At 33.5% G+C, this 14,342-nt stretch overlaps 1 protein-coding gene across 7 annotated transcripts in view; it reads left to right on the forward strand.

Annotated features, from left to right (window-relative positions):
* Positions 1-14,342, forward strand: part of LOC127066080 (IQ motif and SEC7 domain-containing protein 1) — a 109,147-nt gene that overhangs the window by 87,900 nt on the left and 6,905 nt on the right. For 5 of the 7 annotated variants that reach the window (XM_050999358.1, XM_050999354.1, XM_050999359.1 and 2 more), the window contains 6 exons: positions 9,873-10,217; positions 10,899-11,454; positions 11,983-12,345; positions 12,579-12,952; positions 13,132-13,787; positions 13,971-14,312. In XM_050999358.1, coding sequence (XP_050855315.1) covers positions 9,873-10,217; positions 10,899-11,454; positions 11,983-12,345; positions 12,579-12,952; positions 13,132-13,787; positions 13,971-14,312 — 2,636 coding nt within the window. Of the gene's footprint in view, positions 1-6,604; positions 7,033-9,872; positions 10,218-10,898; positions 11,455-11,982; positions 12,346-12,578; positions 12,953-13,131; positions 13,788-13,970; positions 14,313-14,342 lie in introns of those variants that run through there. The other 2 variants (XM_050999355.1, XM_050999360.1) reach the window with 2 other exon arrangements.

Below are 14,342 nucleotides of genomic sequence, written 5' to 3' on the forward strand. Positions count from 1 at the left end.
AATATTTATTTATAAACAAATCCGATTTTTTATATCGGATGATCTTTATACTAAATAATAGTATTATATACAATTCTTATATGTATATATATATATATATATATATATATATATATGTATGTATATATGTATAATATTTGTATTAATTTAATTAAAGAAAGATAAACGGAGATCTTTTCACTAATTATATCAAATTACTGCATTTCTATTAGTATTTTTATGAATTTAATGAAATGTTAAAAAAAAGAAAAAAAACAAGAGAGAAAGATCTTTTCCACTAATCGTGTTTGATTCTCGTGTTATATAAAATTTTTTATAAATTTATTGTAATATTAAAAAAGTAAGAGAGAGAAGGGAGAGAAAGAGAAATCTTTTTTTGCGCTATATATATTCAATTCCTGGATTTACATAATATTTCATTTACATGATATTTTTATTAATATAACGAAACGTTTAAGACGTTATTCCAGAGAAAGATATAATTATGAATTTTATGAACTCAAAAAAAAAGAAAGAGAGAGAAAGCACAAGTTTGAGAAATAGAAAAAGATAGATATCTTAATTAGAAAGTATATCATCAGGTGTATGTAACGTATTATCGTCCATTTTTGTTAATCGAAAATTCTTCCTAGAATGTTTGCTAGTAAGTAAGCAAGTACTTTTAAGTTACTTTAAAGAAGAGCGAATGAGTATGGTGTTTTACTGTTATACCATCGGGTACCACCGGTTTATTTTTATTACATCTCGAGCGAGTCTATCGTCGAACACATCCGTGGATGTACTTTACCTATAAATAGAACGCTCCGTGTTCTGACAATATGCGGGGAAATGACTATAGTGGTAAGTACTACTATATAGTAGTACTTATACCTATCTCTTTTCATACCGTGGAAATACGATGGCGATAGTAACCACGATGATAGGAGTAGTTGCGGTATCGGAGAACGGTGAAAGGCGTGGCGAAACGCCAAAGTAGAAACGTCGTTCGTTTTGTTATATCGTGAGATCGATGATTGTTAAAAAAAAAGAGAGAGAGAGAGAAAAATTGCATGCCATCTGTCGTAGATGGATTATAATTTATTTATTTATGAAGAAGAAAAATTATTTATCTCAAAATATCGAAGTGAATATCTATTTCTTTTTTCTACATTTTTTTCTACGTGCGACATATAACAATATATATGTATGTGTGTGTGTGTGTTTTGTACGTATTATTTTCTATACGATACACAACTTACGTATATATTTAATAATTTTTTTTTATCTGATATATGAAGAATAGAAAGAACGATAGATATTTATTTGGATTTTCTCGCGTTAAATGTATTGTTTTTTTTCTTTTTATTTTCTTCCTTTCGATAATAGACATTCATTATTTTTGGATCGAAAGAAAGAATGTGACGTTTGAGAAAAGAAAGATGAAGAAGAAGAAAGAGGAAAGAAAGAAAAAGCTACGAGAACCGTTCGCTTTAGCGTCCTAATTAAAAAGAAAAGGAGAGGAAAAAAAAGAAAGAAATAATTTTTCACGATCGCGTTCCTGGATGATTTCCAAATTCTTCGCGTAATTCCGTAGTACATTGTCGGCGAATTTCTGGTATGATGACGAGCATGAATACGTCGAGGCATCATCGGAATAGTCTGACATGTGCATCGACATCTGAACATTCCCTGTATCTTCCAGACATCAGACATTGCTATGTATTTTATTTACAGAAATACTATGTATATTTATATATATATATATATAAAATATTTAAATAAAACTTTATATGTATTATACGTATAAACATTATATTTTTTAAATAAATAAATAACATTTAATATACAATATAAACGGTGAAGATAAACGTATTGATGAAACGTAATAAATATATAATATACATATTTTATCTATATCTAAAATCTACATACGTATTTGTCCATACTCGAAGATTTTTATTACAAAAAAAAATATATATATAATCGTGATTGTCAAAAAACAAAAAGAAATTTTCAAAACAATTAAATAATAAAAATCAAGAATTAACTGATGATCATCCTCTTAATTCGATCTCAAGATTAATTCATCTGTTAAGATAGAAAGAGAGAGAAAGAGATATCCTTGCTAAAGAATTAGATATAGAGTGGTAGAAAATTTCTTAGATCGTTAAAGAAAGTTCGCAGCATATTTTTAGAAATTGATTATTCTTTTTCGAAGACTTTTTAGTCTCATTTCCTGTTTTTTCTTTTTTGCTTTTTTCTACCTTCCTAATCAGGTTGCAAAACTGCTAGATTAACCTAGTCGAATCTCGAAGTCTCCGAGAAGACTAATTCGTTTTTAAGAATTACCTGAAAACTTTTTACCGTTCTAAGAATTTTTAATCCGGAAAAAAAAACAAGAAGAAGAAGAAGGATTGCGAGAAAAGAGAGAGAGAGAGAGAGAGAGAGAGAGAGAATGACACGAAGATGAGAAATCCTTTCTAAGAAATTAGATATAAATTCTTCGGGCGATTCAAAAGTTCCCTAACAGTTTTTAAAAATCAATTAGTCTTTTTCAATGACCCTTTAGTCTAATTTTTCTCTCTTCTCCTTCGTTCTTTTTCTTTTCGATCGGTTTACAAAACTGCAAGACTGGAATTACGTGTCCGACAGTCAGAATAATTAGTTTTTATGATTGCTCTAAAAACTTTCTCTTAAAAGCTTTATCTCGAATATATTCGAGTAGAATTAAAAAAAAAAAAAAATACTAAAAAATGAAAAAGAACAAATAACAAACAGAGAGAAATAAAAACAAAAACAAAAAAGAAGGTTCGAAAGAAGAAAGAAAGAAAGAAAGAGAGAGAGAGAGAGAGAGAGAGAAAGAAAAAAGAGAGAGAGGGAGAGAGAAAGACAAACGCACGCACACACATACACATACGCGAATGCACGCATGAACGCATGCATAAAATGACGGAAGAAGCGTCAAAATAATATCGAAGAAACGCGATACGCGAAGAAAACCTTACTGTTCGAGGAAATGCGCTAGTATAATATAATAGTTACGGAAGGAAGGAAGCGAGCAAGAGAGAAAAAAAAGAACAAAAAAAGAGAGAGAGAGAGAGAGAGAGAGACGATAGAGGAAGAAAAGAAGAAGGCTTCTCTATGGCACGTGTCCAAGTGGCAGCTGATAACTCTCCACCTGAAAGCCACATCAGTGTTGCCGATGTTACTGTTGCTAGTGTATGCGAGTAGTGGTGGTATGGTGGTGGGGGATAGTGGCGACAGTGGCGACAGTGGCGGTGGTGATAGTAGTTGGGGTGGTTGGGTGGGGGTAGAATGGGGAGGGGGTTAGATGGTGCTAGGACTGTCGCCGTCTGAGGGTTGTCCCGGAGACAAACGCGCACACACGCGTGTCATAAGTGTACGGAGGCTAGGTTATGTCATCCCTCTCTTTCTTTTCCTTTACTCTTGTATCTATCCATCTCTCTTTCTCTTTCTTTCTCTATGTCTATCTATATCTATCGTCTATCTCTATATCCGTGTGTCTCTGTCTCTTTCTTCTTCATTGTTTCTCAAGCTCAGAGTGAACGCTTCCAAAGTCAAAACGATCCTCGTCTCTCTCTTCAAAGACAATAGAGAGTATAAGATCCTTGAGTGAGGATTAATTGCGGACCACAAAGAGTATAGTAGTAGTAGTAGTAGTAGCAGTAGTATAATAGTAATGTAGTAGTGTAGTAGTAGTAGTATTCTTCGTGGTACACTCGAAAAGGCACAATTCGCGTTTCGACCCTGACTAGGATAGGCCGTTATTAATAATATCATCATTTTCGACGTCTTTTCGTAGGTTATTTATTTCTTTCTTCTTTCACAATCTTTCTTCCCTTTTTATTTCCTTTTGTTTTATTATTATACGCATATATACATGTTCTCTATTTCTACGTGTATATACGCTTAGCATAATACACCTGCGCTATCAAAAAAGAAAAGAAAGATAGCAAAAAGTAAAAAGGAAAACAAAATTAGATCGCAGCAAAAAATTCAACGGTCTTCTCGTACCTTACATTTTACTTTACATTGACGTTAGTTTCTAACGAGTAAAGTAATAATGTATCTTATCATCCGTGAATCTACATTCTATGCTCGCGTAAAAAAAACACGAATAGAAAGAGAAAGAAAGAGTGAAAGAGAGAGAGAAGGAAAATCAGAAGAAAAAGAAAAAGAAAAAGAAAAAGAAAAAGAAAAAGAAAAAGAAGCGGTGCTTTCGGCCGAACGACCAAACTATCTTCGAGGGGAAAAAAACATGAAGCCAGGTGCACGTCGGAAGCACACGTTGTAGACCTAACGTTTCATATAATATGTGTGTGTGTGTATCGAGTTAGGAGCACGCGCCCAGTGCAGAGCACGAGTCGTTCGTGAACACCCGACAGGCAGATGTTCCTACTCTTGGGAGGCTTTAATGCCACCCCTTCGTTCTCCTTCGTCATCATCATCATCTTCATCTTCATCTTCTTCTTCTTCTTCTTCTTCTTCTTCTTCTTTTTCTTCTCCTTCATCTTCATCTTCCCCAATTTATTTTTCTCTTAGTACAAGCAGTGATAATATCAGCCAGCACTTCAACGCAAAACTCAACTCAAGTCCTTTTCCTCCTCATTTAATCTTTTATTTTTGATTTTATTTAATAATTGAAATGAACATATAAATAAGTAAATAAACAATAAATTAAAGCACGGGAAGAATAGTTGTTTTTATAAATGGCAGAAGAGGGTATGAGATCGATAGACTTTTAAATCGTTTTAAAGATCTATCGTCAAATACATTTCTCGATTTTCGTAAGAACATTTTTAAAATTGATCGATAATATACGAGTTTAACTTTTATAATTTTCCGATCTGAAAAACGAAAATAAAAAAAAAAAGGAATAAAAGAGAGAAGAAGAGAAAGGAAACAATTTGTCTCGTAAAAAGTTTCAGAAAAAAGTTTTGGACTAATCGGTTTATTAAAATTCTCTTAGAAACTTTTGATATTCCACCCATACCGTTCCTGTAAGCTTACCGTTCTCTCAGTCTGTACCGTCATCGAAAGATTAGGATAAATTCTACAAGAAATTTTCTTAAAGTTGTATTTAAAGAAACATAGAAACCATACCGATATACGTACAATGTGATCTCTTAACAAGATGAGATTTCTCTTACGTAAGTCTCTTTAATCGACGGAGGTACGAGAGACAACGTAGATTACGTAAGATCAACGACGATCTCTAAGGACACTCGTCGAACGAGTGTTCGGTCGAGTGTCACGGTCGAACACACATGCATCTTCTCTCGATATCTTCCTATATACCTGCTGACAAAGGTAAAAGAAGAAGGGGGTGAAGATATGCAAATAAAAAAAAAAGAAAAGGAAAAAAAAGGAAAAAAAATTAAACAAAAATGAAAGATATTCAATAGATAAAAAAGAGAAAGCATAGGATGAAATTAAAAAAAAAAAAAAGAAAGAAAGGAGACAAACGAAAACAAAATTTTTAATGCGGAATAAAGAGGACGGCTGTAGGATGAGATTAAAATAAATAAATAAATAAAAAATAAAAAAAAAGGAAAAAGAAACGAATGGAACGCGTGGCCTCTCTTGGTCCTTCTCCTTAAAACCCATCCCACCCTTCTTCCACTCTTCACCCTACACACACATATACACACATACATATTCTTTTATCCTTCTTCTCCAAATCTCTCATCCTTGTTCAACTACTGTTTGCATGCATCTCCCTTTCCAACGTCCTTTACTCGAATGGAAGGTGGATATCTTCCTTCTTCCATGTGGCAGCTGTCGTTCTCCTTCAAGAACAACGAATCCAGCAACAGCTCTTCTCTCTTTCTCTCTCTTTTTCACTCTTTCTCTCTCCTTCTTTTCCAACGACGGTTGTTCAGTCGATCTCTTGCTCTCAAACTCGCAAGACGCTTCGAGTGTTATCTCCTTGTATATAAAGGATATTTTATTATTATACATTCGTTTTAATAGTGAATTCTTTTTCTTTTTTCTCTTTATACACACACACACGTGTGTGTGTGTGTGTGTGTATTAAATTTTTATAAAATTTTTTTCATTCAAAAATTTGCTTCCACTGAGTTTCTAGTAAAGCCGACTTTAGTAAATATTTTTTTAGTAAATTTTATTTATTTATATATATATGTGTGTGTGTATTTTTTTTTGCTATCGGTTTTAATATCTCCGATTTATTCTGCTTTATAATTGCTTCTTTTTCTTTTTTTTTTTTGGTGATCGTTATATCGACGATCGGTGTGCGATTCGATCGTGATCAGCGTTGACAAGTATTTTTTTTCCTCCAACATTTTGCATCCTGAATGAGACGCAATATTGAAGTGAATATTATTGAATTAAAAAAATATATGTGTGTGTACGTGTATTTATGAAGGATCGGTTTTAAATGCATCGTTTCAATATGAATACATTTTTAATATCGTTATATACAAATGTTGTTGATATGTTTTGATATAGACATATATATGTAAATTACAAAAAATAATATATTATATATAAATTATATAATGTTGCATTACAAATATTGTTCGCTATTAAAATATATCAGCAACTCGTCGGATTCGTAATATTCACTTAAGATACATGTAAGATACGTGTAATATAAAAGTGTTCAATACGTGATAACGATAAATAATTAACTTTTATCGTGAATTTCACAAAATCAATTTTATAATTATCACGTGAAGAATAAAATAAAAGAGAAGAAAGATAAAAAGGCAAAAGAAATTTCGACGAAAAAACAATGCGAGAAAAAAGATCTAGATTACGCGATGTTAATATGAATTCGATCATGGATCGTGATTCGCGAAAAATGACTAGATTAGACGAAAATCATTCGAAATTAGTTATATCGAATATACAGAATCGTTCTCAACGTTTTTCAACGATGTGTGGAAATTATTCCAACGAGATGATGATACATTATACTAGAAGATCGAAGAGTGGTCTTTTTTTGGAGGAGACCCATAGAAGAGACCAAGATTTTGGTTACCTTTGTAACTCGTCGTTACTGTTGGGGTACGTTTTTAAAACCAGTAATGTCTTTTTAAAGAATAAAACATCGTAGTACAGTACTTTCCTCTTAAACTACAAAGGACGAAGGGTGCATTTTTAATTCGAAAATAAAAATGATTTTATTTCTTGCTCCAGACTACTAAGCTTGAAATTATTATATACGTATATATACATATACTACATATGTATATATAATAATTATAATACTTGATAAATATTATAATTAATAATTTAATATGTGTGTATGAGTAAGTGAGTGTATATAGGATGACCCATTTCAGTCGATAAACAAATATACTGTAAATAGAATCTAATAAAACTACAGTTTCGATCTGTTTATAATTTATAAAAAATAAAAATAAAAAACTAATTATTATAGGAAAGCATTATCAGAAAAATTATATTTTTCCTTGAAAAAATTTTAATTATTAACTTGAATAAAAAAAAAAGAAAAGAAACACACATACGCACACGCATATACACATAAATTCAAAATATAAAAATACGTATTTTTTTTAAATGGTATCTTTATATATTACGTATGTATATAGTATATAAACGTCACGTATATCAAAGTAATATGAAAAGACTAATTACTATACTCTAGCTTCGTGAGAGAAAGGTGATTGTATGAAACGTTTAAAGGATAGAATTACAAGGTGGGAAAATCGTTCAGTACTTATTATCAACGTTTCATTATATTCTTTCTTTTACTTATTCTTAAAACACTTGACATCGTTACGTCGAGTAAATAGGTTAAACGTTTTTTCTTTCTTTCTTTCTTCTCTTTTTTTTTAATTCTCTCTTGCTCTCTTTCTTTCTCTCGCTCTTATTTTCTTAGATATAGAAAAGTTTTCTTTTTGAAAATTTCTTCGTTTGAAATTCACGCATGATTGGTAACTTTTATTGCTAAATGTATCGGACACCCTGTGAATAATCGGGCGCACCTGGCGACAAAACCACAACTTCTCTCTCTCTTTCTCTCTCTCTCTCTGCGATTATGAAAACTCTATATTATTGATTTTGGAGAACGTATAGGAAGAAAGAGAGAGATAGAGAGAGAGAGAGAGAGAGACTGGTTTCAGTTGAATCGGTGATTATGAATGTGGTCTAAATCACTGATGAACAAGCTTTGTTCTATAATGAAGCAAAATTGAAAACTTTAATATTCCGGATTCGGATACGCAACGAACGTGATATTAAATATCCTCTTGTAACATTTATATCATGGAAAAACAATTTTTGTTTTATATGTAATATGATTGATATAGTGAAGTTTTAATTTGTACGACGATTGTTATTTTTCGTTCGCCTATAAATTTTTTTACTCGACTTTGTTTATCGTTAATAAATTTTTCGTTATCGTGAGATATATTTGCAACTGCGTTTCTAATTACATTCTTTTTTTTTTATGATTGTACGTAATAATTGATTTTAAGCATTAATATATAATAGAGTGAATTTTTATAATGACGAATAGAGATTCATATTTTAATCGAAATATTAATTTTACCGGTGTAATAAGTTTTCGTTTGAAAATATATATGATATATCCACAATTGCGAACATTTTATTTAAAAATTATTTTCCCATAAGCAAAAGTATATTTGTATTTGAGAGATAATCCTTTTTTTCATTCTTTGTTTTCCTTTTCTTTTGTAATTTTTTTTAAAGCACATAAAAAACATAATACGACCTGTATACCAACACTTTCATAATCGCCGGTTCACTTATCTAATCTTTTGGTATGAATATAAAATAAAAAATTAGAAAAAAAAAGAAAAAGTAAAAGAAAAGGATAAAAAAATAAATAAAATTATGATATCATCATGTACATACTCGGAACTTTATCTACCAAGGACACTTTTTCATTTAGGATCGATCGATGACCATCGTGTGTCGAAACAATAGGTACTTCCCCCTTTCTCTCTCTTTCTCTCTCCCTTTCTATCTTTCGATAATGAACGAAAGCCCCGAGAAAATTGCATTTGCTAATCACGCGAAGCGGATATTAAAATAGAGAGGCACGTAACTAGCGTTTTTTAAATGAGATAATAAAAAACGGGGAATAGATATAATCGCGTTGACCTTGAATTTGATTATCCTGTTTCCACGCCCTGTCTAGAAATATATATGTATATAATATATCTGTTGATAACAGATACGTATATATATATATATATATATTTATTTATTTATTTATTTATTTAAAGTGGATTTAAAGTGGATCTTTCAAACGGTTTCCTTTTCTTTTCTTTTTTCTTTTCATTTTTAATAAATGTTTATTTATAAAGTAGTCTTGAATTTATAGCTTGAAAATTATCGGATGCGGGTAGAATGCGTCGGTAGATCGGCATTTTATTTGTGGGTTGAAGTCAAGAGAAATCCAATTAAGACGAGCTTCGTGCATCTCATTATTATTATTATTATTATTATTATTATTATTATTATTATTATTAATATTAATATTATTGCTATTATTAATATCTTAGCACGTAATATATTAATACGTGTGAATAGCATAATATTATAATACGACATTAGTATATATTATAATACTAGTAATATTATACTAGTAATACTATATTAGTATACTATTATAAATTACTATATATTATTATACTATATATCATTAACAATATAGTCACCGTGTTACATTGTATTAATATTAAATCACAAAAAATATATTAACTTTTATACACACACACACACACACAAAATATATAGTACATACACATGTTATAATATTCCAAAGATAAAATATCCAAATAGTCGAGAGATTTTTTTATATACGCATAACCATATCTAAAATCCTCTTAACATCACATTACCTTTTGTTGCAGTTTTCCGCAAAAGATGGAAAGGCCGTCGCACAGTTCGAACGTTAATCAAATGCATGGAGGTGGCAACGTACACGGCGTTTATTCATCTGGAAGCCAGACCAGTCTCTCAACTTCCTACGTTACTGGGCAATCTTATATGCAGGGACAAAATTACGTACACGGTGCATACTCATCACCCAATGTACATACAGGCTATCCTCATACGAGTTATTCTCAACCACAAAGTTATGGTACCATGGTACAAGGATATGGTGGACAACCCCAAATGGGTTATCAACAAAATCATCTTAAAAAGGGAACCGTACGAAACGGTGACGTCTTGAAGAGATGCAGACTTCAAACTGCGTAAGTCTCTTTGTTGAAGCCATTTCTTTTATTTCTTATTTTTTTCTTTTCTTTTCTTTTTCTAACCCTTCCTTCCCGTGTCATTATCTTTTCTACTACATATCTTCGTTGTTTATCTAACAGTAGAACAAGAAAGATACACCCCTACAATATTTAAAAGTCCGCGAGCATAAAATGAGAGGAGACTTCTTCCTGACCCAAAATCTTGAAGGTTTCTGTCTCTGTCTGTCTTTGTCTCAGTCTCAGTCTCTGTCTCTATCTCTGTCTCCGTCTCTCTCGTTATTCTTCGTACAAGATACACAAGTCGAACGAGTCGATCCGATCGATTACGGTCTTGACTTACTTTTACGGGTGTACTTGCTCACTCGCCAAGGTTCGATCACGTTTTTATGAAAGAACGGTTGAGTTACGCGGGTGAAGAGAAAAGGAGTGGATAGAAAGAGAGAAAGAGAGAAAAGTCCGTGAGACGCTTGTTAAAAGGTCGACCTAATTAGCAGAGAAGATGTCGGGAGATGAAGTGGGGTAGAGAGGGGTTAGGAAAAGGGGTAGGAGTACTTAAGGTCGAAAAGAAAGAAAAGTGAAAAAGATTCTTCCTCTTCTTCTTCCTCCTCCTCTTCATCTTCTTCTTCTTCCTCCTCTACTTCTTCTTCTAAGTACTCAACTTTGTATATCGTTCGACAGGTACGAACTATCTCAGGATCTTCTTGACAAGCAAATCGAGATGCTAGAACGAAAATATGGCGGCGTTAAGGCAAGGAATGCGGCATTGACGATACAACGTGCGTTTAGGAGGTACACATTGTTGAAAAAATTCGCTGCCATAACGGCAATGGCAAAGGCGGAGAAAAGATTGAGCAGGAAACTACAGGACCCTGTAGATCGTCCAGTTAACGCAACTGATCACGAAAGGATGGCCTATCACAGTCAGATATATATACAACAGAATCAAACGACGAACAGGCCGATGCCTATAAGGAGTATGTCGCTTAGGGAGAGGAGACACGTCGATAATTCGCAATCGCCAATACCAAGAAGTCAAAGTGGCAGGTGTGAGATTCAAATAGGTGGTGGTGGTGGTGGACATCAACACGTTAATCATAGCTTGCATCAAAGTGGTAGGCATACACCGTCTTTGGCACCTAGCCCGTGCAACAGACATCAGCCTTTACCTCCTAGCCCTTGCTGGGAATCGAGTTCTCAGGAGAGTGGTTCCAGCATCCATTACTACAATCCACAGGTAACTTAACAATCGATAGTAGTAGTACTAGTAGTAGTAGTAGAAGTAGTAGTAGTAGTAGTAGTAGTAGTAGTAGTAGTAGTAGTAGTAGTAGTAACAGTGAAGGTACTACTAGTGGTATCAGTAATAATAGTAATAGTAGTACTGCTAGTAACGGTAGGTGGTAGAAACGTCACCCTCGGCGGACCTTGCCGGGCTATCGGTTTACTTACGAATAATATTGATACCGTCTACCTCTCTCCATCGCCTTGAAATTCTGTTAAACTATCGGTATATAGATACAGTAGGCGCGTAAAAATGATCTTATATGAAATTTCCTTCCTTCATTCGTAAAGCGATCCTGCGTGCTAAGATATCGTATTTATCTTATATACGTTCCAAACTATTTTACATATACGTATATATACACGTACAAATATATATATATATGTATGTATGTATGTATGTATATTCCCTCATATCGAATCGATTGGATTAATTTATCAGTAGTTCGAGTCTATAGTCTTGTTGTTGTTTAATCGTTTTTAGGACACCTTGTGTGGTCTTAGACAAGATACACCCCCTAGAGATTTACTTCGAACGCCATGCACTTCTCCGTCTGGGCCACACAATCTTCAGACCCCGATATCGCAGAACTGGAACAACACGAGCCAACTTAGCTCTGCCGGTAGATCCAGGGGTGGTTCCGGTAAGAAAGTACCACCGGAAGTTCCAAAAAGAACGTCTTCCATCACGTCGAGATCAATGGAACCGCGTCACAATGGTCTGAGCAAAAGCGTAGAAAACGGTAGCCTGAGCTCCGTCCAAAGTTCCGGTAGCGACTCCACCAACTGTGAGAGTTCCGAGGGTGACGCTCAGAGAGGGTCACCGGTATGGAAACACAAAGGAATCGTAAGATCATTTTCGCTTTGTTCATTTGCACATATATTGAAACACACACACAGCAAGACACATGCATATATATATATATATATATGTACATATATAATATATAATATATATAATATATATAAATATATAAAGAAAGATATATATATATATATAAACTTTTCACTTTTCTTCATATTGTTGAATAAATTTCATTCGTTTAATGAGATTTTTATTGTTTGACTTTGACAAATTAGTCGAGTTCACCCGAACATCAAGATTGTGCAAGTCATACTACCGACACTGGAACGATAATAAATAGCGTGAAGGATCTCGGCCATTCCCATGCTAGTTCCAGTTATCAATTACCATTAATGGATCATGCCGATTCAATGCCACAAACGAGTTATAAAGTATCAGAGACCGTAAGAAAACGCCAATATAGGGTTGGATTAAATCTTTTCAATAAAAAGCCAGAAAGAGGAATAAGTTATTTAATAAGACGTGGATTCCTTGAGAACAGTCCGCAAGGAGTTGCGAGGTTTTTAATTAGTAGAAAGGGATTATCGAAACAAATGATCGGAGAATATCTTGGAAATTTACAAAATACTTTTAACATGGCTGTACTCGAGTAAGTGTTATTTTAATTATTACATCAATTAAGAAAAAGGAAACGCATATCGTTTTCGACGATCTATCTTACGTTAACTCGTTGTTCACGATTCGTCTTCTTTTTCTTTTTTTCCTCTTCTCCTTCTCATCCGTTTTCTTTTTTTCCTATTTTGTTTTTTTTTTGTTTTATTTTTTTAGATGCTTCTCGCATGAACTAGATTTATCGGGGATGCAGGTCGACGTTGCACTGCGAAAATTCCAAGCGTATTTCAGAATGCCCGGGGAGGCACAAAAGATCGAACGTTTGATGGAAGTATTCAGTCAACGTTACTGCCAATGTAATCCTGACGTTGTCTCGAGATTACGTTCGGCCGATACAGTATTTGTTTTAGCATTTGCAATAATCATGCTAAATACAGATTTACATACGCCGAATCTAAAACCAGAACGTAGAATGAGACTCGATGACTTCGTTAAAAATCTCAGGGGTATCGACGATTGCGGTGACATAGATAAGGACATACTCGTTGGCATTTACGAGAGAGTTAAGGACAACGAATTTAAACCGGGCTCCGATCACGTATCTCAAGTTATGAAGGTCCAAGCTACGATAGTTGGGAAAAAACCAAATATGGCTTTGCCGCATAGAAGATTGGTCTGTTATTGTAGATTATACGAGATACCGGATATTCATAAGAAGGAAAGACCTGGGGTACATCAAAGGGAGGTCTTCCTTTTTAACGACTTACTCGTTGTTACCAAAATTTTGAGTAAGAAAAAGAACAGCGTTACGTACACGTTCAGACAAAGTTTTCCACTTTGCGGAATGGTCGTGACATTATTCGAGGTTCCTCGTGAGTATAAATGTCATAATATTTATTAGAGATGATAAGAAAAAAAAAAAAAAGAAAAAAAAAGAGAAGAAATAAATAAAGAAAGAAAGAAAGAAAGAAAGAAAGAAATGTATATATACATAGAAAAAGAGATACGCGTTCGCATGTATTATATTTTAATCGGTCATAATAAAACTTCCGTAGATTATCCGTATGGAATAAGATTGTCTCAACGGGTCGATGGCAAAGTCCTAGTCACATTCAACGCCAGGAACGAACACGATAGATGTAAATTTGTTGAAGATCTTCGCGAGTCGATCAGCGAAATGGACGAAATGGAAACATTGAGGATCGAAACCGAATTGGAACGGCAAAAAAGTAGCAGAGGTGCGAGAGGGGGTGCCGAAAATAGAGATTCTGGTGTAGCCGACGTAGAAGTTTGTCCTTGTCCAGGACCATGTTCCGAAAGATCAGAAACAGTCGACATGGATACACAATTGAAACGTTCCGCTCTGAGTAACTCGTTACTAGATATACACGAACAATGTAAGAATTTAAATAGAAAAATCACGATAG

This window comes from Vespula vulgaris, chromosome 9, assembly GCF_905475345.1.
Source record: "Vespula vulgaris chromosome 9, iyVesVulg1.1, whole genome shotgun sequence".
In the NCBI taxonomy this organism is placed as follows: Eukaryota; Metazoa; Arthropoda; class Insecta; order Hymenoptera; family Vespidae; genus Vespula; species Vespula vulgaris.